The sequence below is a fragment of the Argentina silus genome (genome assembly GCF_951799395.1).
Source record: "Argentina silus genome assembly, chromosome: X".
Classification (NCBI taxonomy): domain Eukaryota; kingdom Metazoa; phylum Chordata; class Actinopteri; order Argentiniformes; family Argentinidae; genus Argentina; species Argentina silus.
In genome coordinates, this window is record NC_139653.1 from 16269157 (window position 1) to 16292230 (window position 23074).

Here is a 23074-nt window from a genome sequence, read left to right on the forward strand (position 1 = left end):
AAAATAATAGTTCCAGAAGAAACTTTCTGGGCTTGCAGTCTTATTTTGGTAGTGGTAAAAGTTTAAAGATGGTTAACTGTGTATGATAGAAAGATAAGCTGGGTAGTTGGAAGAAAGTGACATAGTAGAATGGACCAATGGATAAAAGATGGTCAGAGGGTAGCATATAGGCTGATAGAGGAGAGAAGGTAAGAAGGTAAGGTAAGATAGATAGAGAAATAGTGTAAGGTGGTTTTATTGGGGTAGAACTGGTTGCCAAGAGAGTGCATTGTTGTGTAATCATTATGAGAATGAGTCCTGAAAGTTCCAGGGCAGTTGCAGTAACAAAGGAGCTCACATAATGCTAACCCTAACCCTAACCCTAAATTAACATTCCACAATATTAAGTTTGATATTATGTTTTTGGAGTTACAATTGTTGTTGATCAATTTTTTTTATTATTTTTTTTACACATTTTACAGTTGGGTTGGGTTTCCATAGACCTTCACGTTAACATTTGCTGAAGCAAGCCCTAATAATAATAAGTATGAGCAAGAACAGTTGGACTTGCTGAAGCAAGTCCACTAATATGTATGAGCACACAATCTGAGTAATGGAGTTAAACCACTTAAGACTAACCCTTTTCCCACTGTTTAACATATGTTCTAGTGTCAATCAGCAACAACCTCCCCTAGGAATATGTGCATAAGGAAATATAGTACAGTAACTAAGGTCTAGGACTCAGTGAGGTTTGTATGTAAATAAATGAGAGCTAGTGGAAGAGCAATGTGTCCTGCAACCTTTGTGAAGACTAGAGATCAAACGGTTTGTATTCTACAAAAGCAGGGTATTTAGAGAAAAAAAGCTAAACAAAAAACTACTGTTGGAAAAATATTATGTGCAATTTTTATGCAACGGGAAAGGATGTTATTGTATGTATCATACCTTACATGTACTACACTACACTAAAAATAAAACAATTGATATCTTCCAGAACCTCTCTTCACAAGGGAGTGGAGAATGGCTCCCATTTAGTATACACATGGCAGATGAGCTAAGGAGAAATGTAAGGTTTGAGGGCAGTAACTCCTCAGATCATCTCATAACCCTCTGAGATTCTGAGTCTGGTTAATCTAGCCATGGTTAAATAACATTAATCATCTGCATAAAAATGTTTGCTTTCCCATGACCATACTTTTATGACTCAATTAAATTCATGCAGTAAGGCTATCGAAGAATCACCCCAATTATCTCTCTTCAAACTGAAGTTTTGAACGAAGATTCAGCGATTAAACTGGGCCTTTCAGCTCCACTGTTGCCTGCCTGCGTTCAGTGGGTCCCCCTTCACAGCAGTACTTCCTGAGATAGCCAGGGAGATAGAGAACTGAGGAATGCCCACAAGGTGCCGGTGAACAAAGAGGTGGTAGATATGGGAGACTATCACCCTCCAGTCTAAGCCTGCAGATACGCGATAAGGGCTTCCCCCCAGCAACACACACATGCACACATACACACACACACACACACACACACACACACACACACACACACACACACACACAGACACACACACACACACACACACACACACACACACACACAGACACACACACACACACACACACACACACACACACACACTTACACACTTACACACACACACAGACAGTATGCTATTTATCTGTGCTATAGATAAATACATAATTTTATAAATATATGAAGAAATGAAGAAATGAAAACCCATCCAACAAAAGCATCCTTCTAAAGGTAAAGTAATGAATTCCCTTTGTATGAGGAGTTATTGCTATTGTTCTTGTTCACGCTTGAATTTAGATTTGAGAATCTTTTGAAAACATTCATGAATACATTTAAAGTGTATTCTTCTCTTTAATATTATGAACCCCTGCCTCTTTGCTTACTAACAAAAACGTATTTTTTTAATCAAATTCCTAAGAAACTTTTATTGAAGTCAGCCATGGCACATTACTCCAGGAGAAACCCCCCCAGACACCCACACAAGTTTTGTTAGGAACTGGTGTTAGGCATCCTCATGTCTCATAACTATGCTGGAAAGGAGTTTCACTAACTGCACAGATCTGAGAGTCACACAGTAACATCCTAACTTTTCATAAAACCTGCCTTTTTTTACCAATACATGTGTTATCACTGTGGTGGTCAGTTACTGCAGGTGTTATATCCTCCAGGCCAGAGGTATCAAAGGTGCAGGGTCATCTTACCATCGTCCATATCAGTCAGGATGGTGACTCTGGCTGAGGGGAACTCCTGGCCAAGACGGCCCCCCATGGGCATACTGAGGGTGACATTGAAGCTCTCCTCTTCCTCATACAGCGAGTCATCGATTATCACCATGTGGCAGGGCTTCTCTGTCTCCCCTGGGTCAAAGCGCAGAATGCTGTTGTGCTCCTCTGGCCTGGAGATGTAGTCTGAGTAGGACAGCACTGTAGTGGGGATGGTGCCAGTGGCTGACACTGGGTGGACACAAGACAATAGACACAAGACAATTGTTAGGTATCTGACCTTAAAAAGGCATTAAAACTGGATGCAGTATGATATCAAACACAAATGTCAAGGACACATTGTTAGACTCTGTACAAGTCACTGAGGGGTCATCCTTCTGTACCTTGCTGGGTGTAGCAGATGACCATGAGCTCCTGACTGATATCTCCACTCCTGTGCACTGGGATCAGCAGCTCCCCAATGTCCTCCTCTATGGAGTAGGTCGGTGAGGGGATGAACACGGTGGACTCTGCAGAGAAAGTATGGCACATACCATACCATTACATACTACTCACTGCATACCTTTACTGTATGTGAATATGTAGAGGATACTTGAATGTGTTTAGTATTTATTTAGGAGTGTTTTCATTTATTTAAGAGTGTTTCTTGATCTGGCCAAGGCAATGTCATCGCTCTTATCCAAGTACAGTACAGTTATGAGTGCCAGATGATATTCAACATCAGTGGCTCACATAGAGAACTATAACTATATTTGTGAATACGCTATAAAAGTCTGTACGTTACAAACTGCAGAATGTAAACATACCTAGAGGCACTCGTCATTTTTGGAGACAGACGTCACCATTATGATTTCTAGTGTAAGTAAATCTAAGCAGTTGCTAAGGAATGGTAAATATGTTCTGATTTGGCCCAAGGGTTACTAAGCTTGCAGGTAAAGTACATTGAGTAATTTACAGGAATTTACTGTTCATTTGTTACACTGTCTCTTTTGCTAGCAATCATAATGACACTTGTCTCCAAAAATGAATGTCTCCAGTTGTGTTTACATACTGCAGTTTGTGACCTACAGACTTTCATAGCATAAGCCAAGTGATATTTGCCCAGTTCATTATTGTAGCTTTTGCATGCCAAGAAGAACAATAAAAGTTGGTCCGTATAAACAAAAAAATATGTGTTTGTCTTTTACCAGTCTGTTTACTGACTCTCTCCTTCCCTTCCCTCTCCTCTCCTGTCCTCCTCCACTCTGCTTTACGTGACTGTGTGTGTGGTCAAAATAACCTCATGAATGTAACCTGCAAATTGCATGTGTAGGCAGACCCCTATAAAACTGCGGATGCCTGCAGGTTTCAATAAACCTGCAAACATGCAGGGAAAGCAAATCTTCTTTAAAAATAGGTTTGCTTTCACGTCCACAGGTTTAAAAAACTTGCAGGTTTGCTTTACCTGCACATTAGCACGTTTTGGAAAATTGTCCCAAGCAGGTTTGCTTAAACTGTGTGTGCAGTTTCCAGAATTCTGAATCAAGCAGGTTTGTTTTAACTGCACATCAGTAGGTTTCAGTAAACTTCAAAGCAGGTTTAATTTACTTGACCTACAGCATTATTATTATTATTATTATTATTATTTGTTTAGCTTATAAGCCTGGATTAAGCAAAACATTGACAGATCCAAACATGGACCCAGCAGAGATAGACCAAGTACGCACCGCTCTGACTATCCAAGGAGCCACGGTCGATAGGTATGAAGAACTACTCCTACAAGTCATGGACAACATGCAAGCTCTCACCGTGGCCATCCAGTAGAGTCAGGGTCAGGTGGCGACTGGTATCAACCCATCACTACCTGTGCATCCAGAGGCTGTTAGACAGTGAAGCAGAGACTTATGACTACCTGCCCCGGAGCGCTATAATGTTAATCTGGTTGTATGTCATGGGTTCCTGACACACTGCTTGCTAGCATTTGAATTGCAAGCTGCCATGTTCCCTACTGATCAGACTTGGTTATATCATTTCAGTACCGGCAGGGCCCTCTCCTTATGCTCCAGCTACCACCTTTGAAGAAGACGAATGGAAAACAGCTTTCAACACACAACACACGGTCACTACAATTACCTGGTCATGGCTTTTGGATGCATAACACGGGCAAAATCCAGATGGATCCCAGGCAAGACCCAATCTGTCAGTATCTAGCCCACATCCTTCTCGATTAAACAGCTGCAGTGTTTCCTCGGCTTTGCTAACTTCTATCGATGATTCATCAGCAGTGCACACTGACTCCTTTTATTATTTTTATTATCCATCTCTTTTAGTTCATTGATCTCACCCGTGCCCTGTTATTTGTCCAGTTTATAAGCCTGGTTTTTGCTATTCCTGTTGTTCTGTCTTGAACTATCGTTCTATGGATGTACCTGTGTTTTCCTGTAAAATTATAATAAAGCTTACGTTTGATTTTTGCAACTCTACACTTGGGTCCACCTTAAACCACCTGTTACATAGTAAGCCGCTTTGAAGCCTACCCCTCAATTTGATGTGCTTTGAGGCCAGAAACATGATTTAACTACAGTACATCAGTGTTTAAAAGGTTCACACTGCCATCGCAATGGTGGTCTACCTCAATGCTGCTGCTGCAACATACACAAGTTGTGAAGATGTGTGAAGTGAAGGATTTACTGACAGTGCTGACATTATTGGTGTTCCCTCCAAATAATCCTAAAAATAAAAATGAGAGAGAATGGTTGGTGATAGTTTGCCTCATCAGATATATTGGAAAAATCTAGTTTATGAAATACAGAAATACCTCATGTACATGCAAATGCTAAAATGTCATCAACAAATCACTCAATAAGTTGAATTGAGTCTATCTTAATGCAATTTTGTTAATGTAATTTTGGAATTAATATCTTTTTTCTTAATATCATTTTTATAGGGTCTCTGATTTGCATAGGAATCAATTACACACTGTGTAGATCAGCTTGTCATTACAAACCGAGCAAATGGAGAGGAACAAAACTGCTCAGGAATGCGACCCTGTGGCCTGGAGAGACATACAAAAATCTACAAAGTCGAATGGTGGAGAGGAAAAAGCACAGTCAATGGGACAACATCATCTCAGTCACTCTACAAAATTGGTCTATAACCAAGTGGCCAAAAAGAATCCCTTAATGGAAAATAATCTATCTCATATCCATAATTGTGTTTGCAACAATGAAATCAAGTGATACAGCAAAGAAAGTGGCTGGAAATGTGTTCATTTGGTTTTACTACAAAGCATTATGTTTGGTGCAAATCCACCACATGCAATGCAGTTTCCACACCATCTCTCGTGTGAAGAATAGTGGTAGCTGCATCAAGTTATGGGTATGTTTGTCACTGGCAGGGACTGGGGTGTTTGTCTGGATCAAGAGAAAATTATGAAATTTGCTGAGTTGGTAGTGACATCCTAATCTACATAGTGTGGAATTGATTTCTATGCAAATCATAGACCCTATGCAAACAAAGATATTCTTTCCAAAATTACATTAACTATTATCCTTGCATTGAGATGGACTCAATTCAACTTTTTGATAACGTTTTTGCATTTTAGCTCATTTTAAGAGTGTCATAGCAAAGGGTCTGAATACTTATGTACATGGGATATTTCTGTATTTAAATTGTAATAAATTTACTGAAATTACGAAAAAACTTGTTTTCACTTTATCATTCTGGGGTATTGTGTGTGGATTGATGGCAAATTCGTTTTAAATTGAGTCTATAACACAACAAAATGTGGAAAAAGTGAAGGGGTCTGAATACTTTCCAAAGGCAGTGTATCAGGGAGGATCAGGAATCAGGGAACATTATAACCTTATACGGTTCATTAAGGGGGTTCAGAGCCATGTCCTGCAATCTAGTGCCTTGAAGGGAGCTAAAGCTACTATACATTACCACCAAAGATACAGGGTACACCTCTACAGTAGGCTATAATAACTTGTTCCTGCTTTGAGCTGTTATTGTGAATCTTTAGTCACACATTTGATAGGCTTACTGTATGCACAATACACTACATAGGCCTATATCTGTCTCTGTCACACCATATTCAGAGTAGAGGCATCAGACTGGCAGGGGAAATCTCTTCTCACCTGTCATAGACCCTAGGCAATTGTCTAATAAAATCCACCTGAAATTCAAAACCCTAACTTCTGTCTCTGTTCTCCAGTCTGTTCTGACTACTGTCTGTTCTCCAGTCTGAGGAAGTTAGTTTAATCTTGTTCTAGTCAGAGTGCTGTTAGAAGTTGTTTGTTTTGCTGTGGCTATCGTGCCTTAAACTCTGATAGTAGTTTCTATTGGAAGCTGTTTGAAGTCAATTGCTGTGAAGTGCTGTCAATCTCCAGTGGGAGGGCCTAAACACTATCCTGCCAAGTATTTAACTCCTGCTCACCCTGGACTAGGACTAATACATTTGGGATTGAGTGAGTGGTGAAGCCTGTCTGGTCGTTAACTGATCGTCAGGTGGGAGGGGCTGCTGCCCTGCTAGTCATCAGCAATCACAGAATCTACATTTATATTGTGATGATCACAGAGCGACAGCCTCTGCGACAGCCTCCTGACACAAAGACGAAGGAGTCTATCTGTGGAGTCCATCGAGGAAGGCCTGAGAGGAAGGCCACACTACTAAGTATTTTTTATTCTATTTTGATAATTTTTTAATTACCCTGAGTGTATTGAGCCTACCTATATCCTATATTTCCCACTAACCCTCTCCCTCTATACTGGCAAAAAATTTGCTTTCTCCCCATTCCTGTTATTTCATCCATCAGGAGGACACATCGACGCTACACCTCCACCGGCAACCCTTCCAATCTAATCTACCCACCATGCTCAACTGACCATGACCTCACTGTCACAGGAGGACTTTGGAACTGCCAATCAGCGGTCTGGAAAGCAGAGGATATCTCAGCCTATGCCTGCTTCATGTCTCTCCACTTCCTTGCTCTCACAGAGACATGGATTACAAAGGATAACACAGCTACTCAGGCAGCCCTCTCTGATGCCTACTCCTTTACTCTTTCCCCTAGACTCTCTGGTTGAGGAGGAGGAACAGGAGTCCTCATCTTGCCTAAGTGGTGACAAAATGTCCTTCCCCTGTCACACCTGTCCATATCCACCTTTGAATTCCATGCTGTTTCTATCACTTCCCCTGTCAAACTTCACATTGTTGTTATCTATCGTCCACTAGGTCAGCTTGGCCACTTCTTAGATGAGATGGATGTCCTTCTCAGCTTCTGCCTTGAGGACGGCACACCGCTCACAATACTGGGTGACTTCAACATCCAGTCGGAGAAGTTTCACTCGTCTGGAGCACTTGACCTTCTCTCCTCCTTCGGCCCTACCCTGTCCCACTCTCCTCCCACTCATGAGGCAGCAATCAGCTCGACCTTGTCTTCACAAGATCCTCCCATACCTTAAACCTCACTGTTACCCCTCTTCCGGTTTCTGATCATCACTTCGTATCCTTCTCCCTCCCTCTCAAATGCTCACCCTCCCAGCCAGTCTCTACCCACACTGTATCCACTCGTCGCAACCTGCGCACCCTATCACTCACCGCTCTCTCTTCCTCTGTCTTATCCGCCCTACCCTCTGTTGAATCCTTCTCTCTTCTATCCACTAATGCAGCTTCCTCCACCCTCCTGTCCTCTCTTTCCTCATCCTTCGACTCTCTCTATCCACAGATCTCAAGGCCAGCACCATCCACTCCACGCGCTCCCTGGCTGTCTGAAACCCTGTAAGCTTGTAGAATAGGGCTCTGGGCAGCTGAGAGGAAATAGAGAAGATCTGGCCTTCCTGATGATCTAGACCCTTATCTCTCTCTCCTCCTCAACTACACCTCATCTGCATCAGCTGCTAAAGCTGTATACTACCATTCCAAAATTCAATCCTCTGTCTCTAATCCAAGGAAACTGTTCTCCACATTTTCTCACTCCTCAACCATCCTCCTCCCCCTCCTCCCTCCTCTCTGTCTGCCGATGACTTTGTCACCTACTTTGAAAAGAAGGTTGATGACATCAGCTGCTCCTCTACCTCTCACCAACAATGCTACCTTTCCTCCCAAACCCACTGTGCAACACCCAGTCTCTGGTTTATCAGATTTCTCCCCCCTCTTCCCTGATGATGTTCTAAAACTGGTCACATCCATCTCCAAAGACCTCCTTCTGTTCCTTACCACCTTAATCAATTCCTCTCTATCCAAAGAATCTGTCCCAGCTGCCTTCAAGACAGCCAGAGTCAAGCCTCTTCTCAAGAAACAAACTCTTGACCCGTCTGCTGTCCATAACTACAGACTGGTATCCCTTCTCTCCTTCTTATCTAAAACCCTTGAACGTGCTGCCAACTGTCTAACTACCTCCTTCAGAACAACTTCCTTGACCCTCACCAATCCGGCTTTAAAGCTGGGCACTCTACTGAAACTGCTCTCCTCGCTGTCACGGAGGACCTCCACTCCGCTCAAGCTTCCTCCCTCTCCTCTGTTCTCATTCTTCTGGACCTGTCCGCTGCATTTGACACAGTAAACCACCCAAGCCTTCTCTCCACCCTCTCAGAATTGGGCATCTCTGGCTCTGCACTCTCCTGGTTTGCATCCTACCTGGCCGGTCACTCCTACCAGGTGATGTGGAGAGGATCGCTGTCCTCTCCATGAGCCCTAACCACTGTGGTCCTCCAGGGCTCTGTCCTTGGGCCTTTACTGTTCTTTCTCTATACCAAATCTCTCGGTTCTGTAATTTCTTCACATGGTTTCTCCTACCACACCTACGCAGTTGACACTCAACTTTTTCTCTCTTTCCCCCCTTCTGACTCACAGGTGGCAACACGTGTCTCTGCCCTCTCCAAGACTAACCCTCCTCCCATACAGCCAAGAACCTTGGGGTGATCCTTGACAACCACTTATCCTGTGTGGCGAACATCACAGTGACAACACGCTCCTGTAGATTCTTCCTCTACAACATCAGAAGGATACGTCCATTCCTCACCAGAGAAGCAGCACAACTTTTGATCCAAACACTTGTAATCTCTCGCTTTGACTACTGCAACTCACTCTTGGCCGGATTCCCCACCTCCGCCATCAGGCCTCTGCAGCTCATCCAGAACGCTGCCGCTCGTCTGGTGTTCAATCTCCCCAAATTCTCACGTCACACCCCTCCACCGCACCCTCCACTGGCTCCCGGTAGCAGCTCGCATCAGATTCAAGACCCTGGTGCTCGCCTACCAGGCGGCAAAGGGAACAGCCCCTCCCTACTTGCAAGCAATGGTTAGCCCCCAAACCCCTGCATGATCACTCCGCTCTTCCACCTCAGCCTGGCACCGCCACTTCTACTTGTATGCAGTGGCCGCGCCACTCGGTCACGGCTTTTCGCTGTCCTGGAGCCCCACTGGTGGAATGAGCTTCCCACTACTGTCAGGACTGCAGTCACTACCATGAGTCACTACCGATCTTCCGCCGTAGACTGAAAACCCATCTCTTCAGGCTACATCTTAACAGTCCCTCCTAAAGACCCCCCTGTACTAACCCTAAACCCAACCCTTGAGACCTCTTCACCCCCACTACCCCCCTGTACAAGTTCTCTCCTGTTAATAAAAAAAAAAAGGCTTCTGGCAATACGACTGCCAATGGCCCCTGGTGTGAGCATTGATTACTTTGTCTTATGATGACTGTTGGATAGATGATTCAAATGTATTTGTTGTAAGTCGCTTTGGATAAAGGCATTGGCTAAATGCCATAAATGTAAATGTAAAAAATATCTCGATGAAAATTCCTCACTTCATTCTGTAATCCACAGGTTACAATATCAAAGTACTATTCAAAAGTATGTTTCACACTATTCATTTCAAAATACCGCCAAAACATTTTCCAAAATGAAACAACAACTCATACTGTAGGCTACTCTGCATGTAATTCATCCAGGCTGCCATTATTGTTGAAAAAAATGAACCATGAACCTTTTAAACACTGACCTACTTTTAAACACTGACCTACTGTATGCACACACTCAGCAGACTCTCCCGATTACACTTAACCATGTGAAATTAACCCTTCACAGTGAAAAGAGGGCCAAAGGTCGCCCCATAGAGAACCACTGCCTTCTCCATAGAGAACCATTGCCTGAAGCACTTGGAACCAATGCCTTTCTGTGGGCAGAGTGCCAGCAAAGCCCCTACAGTACCAAGTGACAATATTAACCTCTTAAGCTTTAGGCCCTATTTGACTAATTTCCGCCTAAAAAATATACCCAAACTAAACTGCTTATAACATTAGAAATATGATGATCAGATGCAAAAGCATGCCATTTGATAGGTAACACCTTGAAGTTTGTGTGGATATGCTCAGATCATAGTTCAGAATAACATACTACACATGACAAGGAGACAAAGTTCAAATAAAATATCCAAAATGTTTTCAAAGTCATCTTCCACAGAACATTAACAAGTATACTATCAGTCACAAGAGCTGAAAACACTTCACAGTGCCTCAGCAACTTCTCAATAACGTGTGCAAACATCTGTGTTGCTACTGCTAACAGAACAGAAGTTATAAGGCTTTTTGTGAGTGGTTGTCTTGAAACCTCTCCAGGTGTCCTGAAAAGTGTCCAAATGCTTTACTTTCTATTGGAAACATACAAATGTGAAAAGAACATTATAAAATCAATAAAACTTATCAATCCACCCAACTGTTTAACATTCTGGATGATTATCAAACAACAACAATGCATAAATCAACTATATACAATAAAGAACTGTAATATGAACAATAATCACCTTTACACCTCCTGATTGGAAGTCACCCCCCCCCCCCCCCCCGTGTCATTGGCTAAAAATGCGTCATTGTAGGGTTTCAACATGGAGAACATCGTATCCAGCACTCTTTTGATGTAGTGACCCTGTTGCGAATTTAGTGCTCACACACTCAATCTGTGTCTGATAGAGCAAACATCAAATGCTAGCTATGTTTATAACAACCTAATAAATAACTACATACCATACACATGATGTCTAATGAAACACACAGACCTGTACGGTGACTGTTATGACATGTTTGTTGTTTGATAAAATGAAACGCAAAATCAACATCTCGACACTTTGGGCTGTAGATTCACTTGACTTTCACAGAAAACAACACTGACCTGCTACTTAGAACCAATAGACCGTCCTGTTTCAACCAGTACCAAAAGTGTATGTTCTGTAATATTTTCGAATATTCAGAGCATCTGGAGATGGGAGTGTCCATCTTCTTTTACTTTACGACTGTAAGTGCTGCCCATATATTGAAAACAAAGATATTATAGCATATTATAGCACCATTGGGAAGCCAAGATCAGAGCGTTTCCTGTGATATATAGCATTCGCCTATGCAGTTTACTGTGTTATGACTAACTGATCAGACATCTAAACATATCAAATGAAAGCAAAGATCGGGCCCATAATTGGGCCCATGCAACTTAAATCACGGCCTCAAGGGCATTATTGCTTTTATACAGTTACACAACAAATCCGAAAATTGTGGCAATTAAACAATATTTGTGGGCTGTGAGGTTAAAATAAAGATTCTCAGCTTCTATTTTATTTCAATTTTGCTACTCTTTACTTCTGGATGATACTCTTTATATCTGGATATTCCTGTACTGGATATCTGAGCACAACCTAATACCGGAACATTTCTCCTTTTAATTCCCCTTTAGTGGACATTGAGGAGGCTTCAGCAGAGGAGCCCCCCCTCTCGCTCACAAATTGTAATTTGGAAGACATGGTTACTTTAAATGTGGCTTATGTCAAATGTGTTTAGTATCTACGAAGGGAGACTACTGTTTAGAGTCAGAGGAACCTTTTGTGTGTGAAGGATGTAACCGGCTCATCGGATTACAAGCCAACATCCTCCACCTCATGAAGGAGGTGAAAATGAGAGACGATTGTATTATTGCTCTCCAGGACCAGCTGAGACAGCATACCTCCTACAGCTCGGCCCTTGCTGTAGGGGAGCTTTTCAGCCCAGATGCCTTCCCAGGACCGGTCCCCAAACTGGTGGTCACAGGTAACAAAAAGAAAACCAGGTAGGCGGCGAGAGTGTCGCTCCCCAGGTTTTTCCCCATTGGGAACGACTTGGTGGAGCTGTCTAACAGCTTTGACCTTCTTGACCATGATTCTCTGGCTCCATCAGCCCCTAGTGCCCCCTTGGATTTCTCTCCCACCCGGTCAACGACGATCCTGGCCCCAGCAGCATCCTCAAATCCCAAAAGCAATTAATTTGGAGGCATTTGCTTGTATTTGAGCCGACAAGATGTTTCTGTACACTTCTACTGCTGCCATCAGCAGTTACATCATCAATTAAGACATGTTAGCCAGTTCTAGTGGCATCTATACATGCTATACAGGTGGTATGCTGTAAATCTTGGGCAGATCCTTTTTTCTCCAAACTTTCCACTTGCAATCACTCTGGTACATGATAATATTCATCTTATCTCTCCAAAATACCTTTTTTCCACACCTCTGCAGGCTTTTTAGGTACTTTATAGAAAACTGTAACCTGACTATCCTTTTTGAGGATAACTAGTGGTTTGCACCTTGCAGTGAAGCCTCTGTAGTTCGGCTGGTGACGTATTCTGCAAATGGTAGTCTCTGACACCTTCACGCCTACCTCCTGGAGTGTTCCTGTTCAGTGGGACAGTTGTTTCTGGGGTTTTTCTTAATTATGGTGAGCATTTTTCAATCATCCATGGCCTACCAGCCCGTTTGCGATTATTGAGGTCACCAGTGCTTTTTCTTTCTTTTTAAAGATGTTCCAAACTGCTGATCTTGGCCTAAGGTTTTGCCTTTGTTTCTAATAGTGTTTTAACATTTTGCCTTGACTTTCACTGACACCTTGGTGCTCATGTTGACAGACACCAGTAACAGACTTCAAAGGCAAATGCAAAGCCTAGAATCAATACTAGACATTGACAGCTGTCTTATGCCTGCGCAAATGATGTGACTGAACACCTGAAATACCAGAAACACTTGTCAAGCCAATTGTCCCATTACTTTTGGTGCCCTGAAATAGAGGGACTATGTATACAAAGTGCTGTCATTTCTAAATGGTGAAACCAATATGGACACAAATACCACCAAATAAATTGGAGTAAAACTGATCAATCTTTTGGAGTAAAGAGCCAAAAGAAGAAGATGTATAATTGGAACCTGTTGTATGCAGGTTCAAGGAGGAATGTGCTGCTGGCATGTATCATTTGGTAAACCTGCCCATCTGCAGCTTTAATTAAAATTAAAATAATTATTAATAATTATTAATTAAAATAATAAATATTTACCTGCCACTAATTTGTGGGGGGTTGTATCAATGTTAAATATGCAGGTATTTTCAAAGATAGCAGGCTGCTGAGGCAGCATGCCTGCATTATTTTAGGGGTATGCACTGAGGGGTACCTCACATCGTAGGGTTAGAAATCATTTACATTCACATTACATTCATGGCATTTAGAAGACGCCTTTATCCAAAGCGACTTACAACAAAACAAACATCTGTATGCAGCTTAGAGAATGTGGTCTTCTACATTAACAAGGTTCCAGTGAATCAGGAGGGCATGAACTCTACCATCTCATCAGCAAGCCCCCAACAGTCCCTAAGACCAATTAGAAACCCTGAGACAGGAACAGCAGTCCAACCAGGCCCCATGAACTCCCCCCCCCCCCCCCCCCCCCAGGGCTGAGTAGTTCTGCCTTTCTCTTGGCTGAATACACTGTACACTATTTCTTTGTCAGAACTTTGGCTATATGCTCGCAGCCCTTCATGTGCTTAAATTATCCTCTCTCTGTTAAAATGATATTTTGATGGTTAAAAACTTTTACATTTAAGGGGTCTGCCAGAAACTGTCAGTTTGACTCTGAAACGCTGAAGTAAACATTAAAATCATAAACAGCATAATGATATGTTAATGGAAAGACATGTCTGTGTATTGTATATCAGCAGCGTAGTGACAGAGGGCAGACAAGGTCTACTCAAAGGTCTACGCAACAACAACAAAAACTCCCAGTTTTAACAACTACTGGAGAGATAGCTGCCAGTTACTGTAATTGCCCTCCAGAGACGACTGTTTTGTGAGACAAACATTCTCATCCACACATTTAAATTAGTGTAAGTTGTTGACGGAATATTCTTCCTTTCACACAGGGTCCCCAAAGAGTGGCATCATTTATATATATTATTTTTTTTTTTTTTAATTATTTGTTTGAATTGTCTGCCCTTGTCTAGCCTCTGCTGCATCTCCATGGTGAGAATTAGAAAGTCCTGGGAAGGCTCTAACTTGGTTCTCTCTATACACTTTGACCTTGTTAATTTGCTAATCTGAATTGCTGATATCTTGAAACTATGAAAACTTGATATGAACTGTTGTTGTTGTGTTGGATCACTATGTCCAAGCAATATGACCACATTGGTTTCTTTGTCAATATGTATGATTCTCAGTCATGGAGCCAGACTAATGCCTGGTCTAAAAGTGTTGAATTTCAGTCTCATCATGATATGATTAAGATGTGTTGCTTTATGCTGATCTGTGTATGCTCAGGCACTAGGAGGACAGATACGAGACAGAGGGCAGCTTCTCTAAGCGCTGGAACATGGGCACTCTTTGCTGAAGCTGAAGGAGGTGCATGCCTTGTTATTCATTGACCTCAGTGAGCTCTGAGCTGTGTTACAATTCACAAGCTGGAAAACTCTGGCTCCCTTCATATAACCAAAGATTGGTCATGTCTTGAAAGTATGATAGACAATCTTTCTATAGTAAATGAGCACCATCAACCATGTGGTTCTCTTTACGGTTATTGTGTGACTGAGAATAAACAAGGAATCAGGTCACATTTACATCAGGTTACCCCTATACCTGTGTAGTAACTCTGTAATCATAATAGTAACAACATGGTATTAACATGCTGTTACTGTACATAGAACATTGGTAATTTCTATGTAATTGCAGAGTAGAGCAGTTTATGTTATTACCCAAGTGCAATAAGGACTGTTCGTTATTCCATTTGTGTAATAACACAAACTACTCAACTCCATGTGCTATGTAATTACCTTACGATTATGTTACAACATGTTAATGAAATGTTGTTACTACAGTAATTAGTAATAAACTACACAGGTATAAGTGCAACTTAATGTAAAGTGTTACCAGGAGTTGTTTTGAGAGTTGTCACTCACCATCAGCAGGATCCAGGATCTCTACAGTAGCTATCTGTGGAAATTCCAGTGCAGCCATGACAGGTTCGGACAAAACGATTTGGAAAGACTCAGATTCCTCATACTCGTTGTCCGGCAGGATCTGCACCTTCCAGGTGGCTGTGGTCTGGCCAGGGTTGAACTGGACCTGTTTCTGGGACTTCCCCCGAAAATCTTTGTCCTTCTCAGCTGTGCCATCTTTGGTGCCAATACCTTTGGGGGGATGAGGGGGAGATCATTACTACACTACTATACCTGTGTGAATAATGTTCAGGTATAGCTATGTTTCTTATACTCTAATTGCAATAGAAAACTACTGTGCATTATTGAGACCTGCAGCTGTTTGCATGTTACATTGCAAAAGGCCTATCATCAATTCTCCGCTGTTACTGAATATTTCTCAAAATATGATTTCTTCTAATCGAGTTGTGACAGACTAAATATAGGCCAAATATCATAAATATCTGTTCAGCCTTTTTAATTTAAACAGATTGTGTGAAAATGTATAATGAGCAAAGGTTTTGCAGATAAATAACTACAAAAAATACAGATTTGTTTATAACGAGAGGCCACTAGATATGTTGTATTAACATAAAGCAGCACCTCAAATGTCTCCAGGTTTAAATATCTGGCTGTTTTCATTAAAATCCATTTTCTTTTGCAACTTTGCCAATGTTAAGTTACGTTACACAACTACAATAACCAGTATAAAAACAATGGCAAACATAATCCAGCAAGAGATTCCTGTGAAATGAAGCTATTGTGCATCTGCAAGCAGATGGCCTCGACATGCACCAGAAGGATATGATAATTTGCCTGTCTTGACAGCAGAACCTATTCCCTCTCATGTCAATCCGGCCCCTGGAGCCATGGTGAGTCAATTATGGCAGGCTTGGTTCTGGCCATTGGCGTTTGATCAGGCCCAGTGTCATTGCCGGCCTGTGACATTGGCAGGGCTCCTGCTGTTCAGGGTAGTGAACCAGATGCAGCATGGGACAGAGACTCACACTCCCTCTGCTAGCTCACAGCACTGCACACAGCAGGAGGCCCCCAGCAAATAAAACATTGCAGCCGGAATAAATAAACAAATAAATAAATTAAGACATAAGAACCAGGGTAACATGGGCTTTTTCCAAATACTTCACACTTTCTCAGAACAGAGAGAGAGAGAGAGAGAGAGAGAGAGAGAGATTCAAGTGCAACAATGACAACTCAAGAGCTTCAATGGTACACAGAAGGAGAAATGTATGGGTTTTGGATAAAATTATCATTTAATTCTTTGAAGAAAATTAGGAAAAGTGAGCTTTGATATGCAAGTACAGAGGGAGGGACATGGGCCCTGCACATGTGTGCAGAGATTAAATGGATGAGCTCAAGGGAGCTGCAAAAATTACCTGTCTTCAAAGAGCAGCTAGCAGAGGGAAGGGCACCATTCGTTCCCAAACTCTGCCTCACTCACAATGGGGGTATCACATCCCCCTATTCATAGCAGTGACTCTGAGGTCTAACAGCAGGTGAGCTCAATATAGCCACCAAAATAGCACCGGGCACATATACACTCACTGAGCACTTTATTAAGAACACTATCTAATACTGGGTAGGACCTCCCTTTGCTCTCAAAACAGCCTCAATTCTTTGTGGCATTGATGTTGGAAACATTCCTTTGAGATTCTGGTCCATGATGACATGACTGCCTCACACAATTCCTGCAGATTTTTCAGGTACACTTTCAAGCTGTGAATCATCGCAAAGGTGTTCTATTGGATTCAGATCTGGTGACTGGGAAGGCCACTGAAGAACACTGAACTCATTGTCATGTTCATGAAACCAGTGTGAGACGACTTTTGCTTTGTGACATGGTGCATTATCATGCTGGAAGTTGCCATTAGAAGATGGGTAAATTGTGGCCATGAAGGGATGCACATGGTCAGCAACAATACTAAATAGGCTGTGGCATTCAGGCGATGATTGATTGGTATTAACAGGCCCAAAGTGTGCCAAGAAAACATTCCCCACACCATTATACCACCTCCACCATGAGAAGGTGTACAGGTTTTCCTAATAAAGTGCTTGTTGAGTGTACGTAACTCCTAATCAAGGAACATCGCGTCATGGGACTTTCTGATCAGTGTTTACTAAGGCAGAGCTGGGCTATCCTCCGTCTGAGAGCACTGGCCTGACATCAGTCACTGTCTCATCTCAGCACCAAAGCAGATGGGTGACGGGAATTGTCAGGCTGTTGAGAGATCTGTGTTCCCAGTTCATCAAAAGGTTTACTTTTTTTCTTTTCCATCCTTATCATGGAAGATGGAAGAGACCCTGCTGGAGAACATTCAAAGACAATATTTTGGCAAAATGTTGCCAGAAATGTGGTTCTGATTTTCGGGGAGTTTCTTCTTCTAAGAAAAGCATCTTCTTCTTCAGATTATGGATTATATTATTCTTGTATGTTATGCTAATAAATTAAATGCCCCTCAGTTGTCCTTGGGAGGCTATTCCTTGTGGACATTCACTTGAATAGTGACTGAGACTGGTCGTCTTGAAGAGAGCAGACCCTTGAGACAAACTTAAGGTCAGTATCATCTGTGTATCACCCCTGATAGAGCTAATTAACCACAGCTACAGAGCCAGTAAAGTCACAGGGGACAATTCAACCCTTTAAGGATTGACCCAAAACCTCAGTTAGATCATTTCAAAATGTCAGAGCTTTTTTTACACCAAAAATATGGGGGGCAATCACAATGGCAGTGGTACCAGTGGTAAAGATACCAGTCAGTCCTAGATACTTGGAGCTAATAAAACCCTCAGGTTTATTTCTCCCAGTATTGTTCCACTGCATCTACTACTCATTCAGTTAAGGAGATTAAATTAATTTGAGTTTTGACACTGGAGTAACTTGGAGAATGGTGTCTTTTTGGGACCACCAACTTTCTGTGACCTTTCCCATGAGCAACTGCGGTCCCTTTGTGCTATCCCACTTAGTGAGAGGACTAACAGCATAAATACTGGCCTGAGGAGATGGGCGAGAGGTCATGACCTGCATGACCCCAAAGTTGTCTGTCCAACCCCTGGTCTCTCTAAGAAGCTACTGTAGCAGAGGGTGTACTCACCCAGCAAAGGTCTATGACCATGCTACTACTGTATAATCACACTTTGTGGAGCTACTTTTCAAAGAAAACCAAATAAGGACATTGTTTGTTTTGGCTTGATGATGAAAAGGTTTATGATAAGGAAGAATTTGACCAACCTTTATGTCATCATGACCGAAGAATATTACTAAATCTAAACCATGTTCTCAAGACTTCACAGATAATTTAGATGGCTGCACAGCTGCAGTATTGCAGTGTAAAAGAGCAGTGTTAAAATATGAAACTACAGACATGCAATTACATTCTGGTTTTACAGTATAGGTATTGTAGTTTAATGCTATCAGTGATAATAGTGTGTTTAATTGGAAGGATGCCCACTCACTGACAAAGGATGTCTCCCCAAGGTAGCCTCTGCGTTTCAGCATCACCTCCAGGAACTTGGCCTCCTCATCAACCACATAGTACTCCTTCTCCAGAGAGATCCAGGCCCAGTTCAGACGAAACTGCTGGTTCTTCAGCTTGTTGCCCCCTGCACATAAAGACATTTGAGAGTATTAGCAAAAAACAAAACATCTGGAGCCTTTGAGAAAGATAAAAAACAAACATGCAAATAACACTATCATATTCAAATAACACAAATATCAAATAAAAACATCTCAATAAGTCTCAATACGATTTTCAGGACTCGTTAATTGCTATTAAAATCATTTAGAATGGAAATTATAGTACAGCTATTCTATTTTGGACCATATTGCAGTATCATTATCCTCTCATTAGAATATGGCCCGGAGTACCTTTAAGACCACAATGGCAAATGCCCTGCCAATATCGAGTGGAAGGTGTCAGTGCAAAGCCCTGATGCAACAGAAAGTATAATGTATGAGGCCTAATTAACTCATTTTTAATTGAGATAAAAAGGTTAGTCTATTTCCTATCTGAGCTGGCGTATTTTATCTATCTCTTTTGAAGTTGGATTCAAAGCAATGACTCTATTCCTGGAGGGCATCACTGGCCGTTACTGTCTGACCACATAGAGAGAAGCCACACACCAACATCAAACACATACACACACACACACACACACACACACACACACACACACACACACACATACACCAACGCATGAGAGCATGGCACATGGGTGCACACACACATACAGACGTCTGACTATTTAGTAATCAGATGACTGCAGCTGGGTCATAACAGGACTGGTTCCTTCCACATCAGCCTGAACAGGCCAGACTGAATGCAGAGTGCTCCTAAATGCAGGGAGTGGTGGGAGCTTGATCCAAGTGACTGACCTGCTGAACAGCCGGCAGATGTGAGTTTGGCGGAAGGAAAGAGAAACAACTAGGAGGGTCTGAGGCACATTGTTCTGGGGTTTCAGAGTATGTTTGCATTTGGCATCACTTCAGAGGCCTAACCGCCTATCTCTCTCCTCCCCTCTAAAAATGTCACGGTCAGTAAATCTGTCACGTCCAGCCGACTGCTCTGCTATGCCCATTTCCCTTTCATGAGTGAGTGAGACCTACACATTCACCAGGGTGTGTCTGAGTGTTTTATTGTGTGTGAGGGTGTTTGTGTGTGTGTGTGTGTGTGTGTGTGTGTGTGTGTGTGTGTGTGTGTGTGTGTGTGTGTGTGTGTGTGGTGTGTATGTGTGTGTGTGTGTGTGTGTGTGTGTGTGTGTGTGTGTGTGTGTGTGTGAGAGAGCATGTCTCAGTGTGTAAGAGCACCTAGGAGTGTGAGTGTGTGGAAGTGTGAGTGTGAGTGTCTGCACCTGTTCAGCACTGTTCCACCACCAGACATATTTTCTTACCTGGAATACAATGGGAGTCAATGCATGTGACACCTGTGAATTAACAATGCTCAGTCATAACTGGGGCAACAGGACACAGACAGACTAGAGCAGTGGAGGGGAGGATAGTTACACTTTCTTTCTCACAAATGAACTATCTAGCCAATTAGATACAAAAATTCAAGTGATTCTATTAGGGCACCAGTCCAACAAAGCATATCATTACTTTATCATGAACTACTGTAATTCAGATATTACAAAAGCTCTACCAGTCTTATCCTAAATAAGGACAATAAACTGAAGATGATGAGGAATCCATTAAACTACTGAAGGGATGAGACTGTTCTGGCTTCTCTTCAAATTTTGATGTTTTCCACATTAATGGGCTTTGTCAACAAGGTTTGGATGAAAGAGAATACGGAAGACAGACATTGACGTTCCTAGAACTCACAGATCTCTAACCGCTGAAGGCACAGTTCTGATGGATTCACAATGTTAAAGACTCCAGTTGAACAGCTCTAGTTCAATCATGACTCTGAAAACAAAGCTAATTGTCCTCACAAGGGATCAGTGTCCTCACAAGGGATCTCTTCATTCTATCCATACAGTATAATGTACAGTACAGTACAGTGCAACAGCATATATCCATGCCACCGGCCTTGTAGATAGGCTGATTATTGTTTCCCAAGCCACTCTATGCACCCAGATCAAATGTCATATTGGGAGTAAAGTAGAGCCAAATCTCTCTTTTAACAACCAATACATATGGGATGCCAGCAGGAGTGAAGTAATTTTTTCTGCCTGTGTTCCACTTACCGTAAATCCTCTTGGAATAGAGGGCTTGTGTGTGACTAGACTTCCCTACTCCACTCTGGGGATAAAAGAGAGTAGCCCAGGCTCATGTCACAGGTAAACACTGTGTGTGTGATCTCTGAGACATGAAAGCATACTGCCTCTATCCCCCCACACAAATTGAAAGCATAATCTCCTCTGAGAAAACACCAAGCTTGTTTCCATCCATAACTCTTTAAGGAGTGAGCTGATTGGGTATGCTGTAAGTTGTAGAAAGCCTGGAATAGTCTATGTTTAGTTTATGCTGTTGATGTTAACTTGATACAAGAAACAAATCTAGGATGAGAGAACATAAATTATGAATTGCATACTATCTCTCTTTAATCAAATACACACAGGGACATTCCATGACCATTTATAGATGTACTAAACCACCCTGCTGTGCCCCATACTTTTAGTGTGACTTAGACGGTGGGATATCATTATTTACATTATACTGAGTAGATAAACATTCACATCAAGCTGAGCATTAAAGGGGCCACTCTACATTTAATTTTTAGATTACGTATTTCAAGGAACACCTGCTTGTGAGAATAGTCAACATAGATACACAGAGTTATCCTGGTAAGATTTGGAGCGGTCAAAGTTCAATACTGTGCAATGCCTTCAGAGCTACGATGATGACATACGTAGATTCAAAATGTCTGATTATCAGTGAATATAATTAGTATTGCAAGAGGCATCATCAGGCACAGGAAGCCTAAGAAACAGCAACACTAATGTGAAATTTAGGGAGCTGGGGTGTGGAAATGCTAGTTGCTGGAGGACCACTTCACTCCACAATATTTGTTTCTAATTAAGATAAGCAGGGGTTGGAGTAAGTCCACTTCAAAGAGGCACCAAGGAAAACATCAGAGTTAATTTTTAGCTGCTGCTCAGGGTGCTGAGACAGAATTTGTTTAACACTATTGGTATCCTATATGCCCTTCCATGTTTCCAGGGTTAGGGTTAGGGTTAGCATACAGTAGTAGCCATCAGCATTAATTTCCTTCCTTGGAGAGACAATACAATTTTATTCTATTCTATTCTATTCAAATAACCACCCAAATAGATATTTTTAAACATAAAACAAAATAAAAAATGCTACAGAAATATGTAGTTGTCATTAGTACCTAAACTTGGTCTTCAGTTAACATTTTACACAAATCTAAAATTAGATTCCATCTGCTTATTCACTTCATCTCCTCTCACCTGTCATTGTGGTAGAATTCTCAGTCAATGTAATCAAAAAGCACACTTACAGCAGTGCCAGCCACTGTTTGTTGCTTCTATTGTGATTTTACATTCGCTTTTGAAGATAAGTAAAGACCAAAACAATTTTTTTTAACAAACATCTATGCTAGAACAGGCAACGTTTTCCCTCTACCACATATTGCACAGAGCCTTGTTGCTGTACCATTAAACACATTCACTGTACTGGGGTGTATCATGATGGACAGGAACCCTCTGAAGGAGGCCAGTAAATGTGAAAGGCTGAGCTGTGCCAACATTGTGCCTTGTCTCCCTTGTCTCCTCTCGGCACACATGCTGCAGACTGCCCTTATTTGGTCACCCTTGGGGAGCTTGGGGCCTGGATGCCCAATGGGTCCCCTTCCGCTCACTCACACAGGCAGGCAGGCAGGCAGGCAGGCAGACAGGCAGCCCTCTGCCCACTGAGCTCGCTCTGCACTGATTAGGCTGGATAAAGTGGGACTGGTCTCTGAACCCTGTCTTAGCAGGACAATGAATTTAAAAATACAATACACACTTGGAATCAGAGACGGGCAGTATTTGAATTACTTTTGAGTATTTTCATATTCATATTTGATTGGCCTGAGCAAATTCTATGTATTTTTGTAATAAGATACTTGTCAAAGCGTATTTTTGT

The 23074-nt window shown here is 42.0% G+C and overlaps 1 protein-coding gene across 1 annotated transcript in view; it reads right to left on the minus strand.

The window, feature by feature from the left end:
- frem2b (FRAS1 related extracellular matrix 2b) overlaps positions 1–23074 on the minus strand; it is a 76873-nt gene that overhangs the window by 21418 nt on the left and 32381 nt on the right. The window contains exons 3-6 of the mRNA XM_083695643.1: positions 18943–19089; positions 15454–15684; positions 2621–2746; positions 2217–2468 (exon numbers count right to left, since the gene is read on the minus strand). Of these exons, the coding sequence (XP_083551769.1) occupies positions 2217–2468; positions 2621–2746; positions 15454–15684; positions 18943–19089 (756 nt within the window). The remainder of the gene's footprint in view (positions 1–2216; positions 2469–2620; positions 2747–15453; positions 15685–18942; positions 19090–23074) is intronic.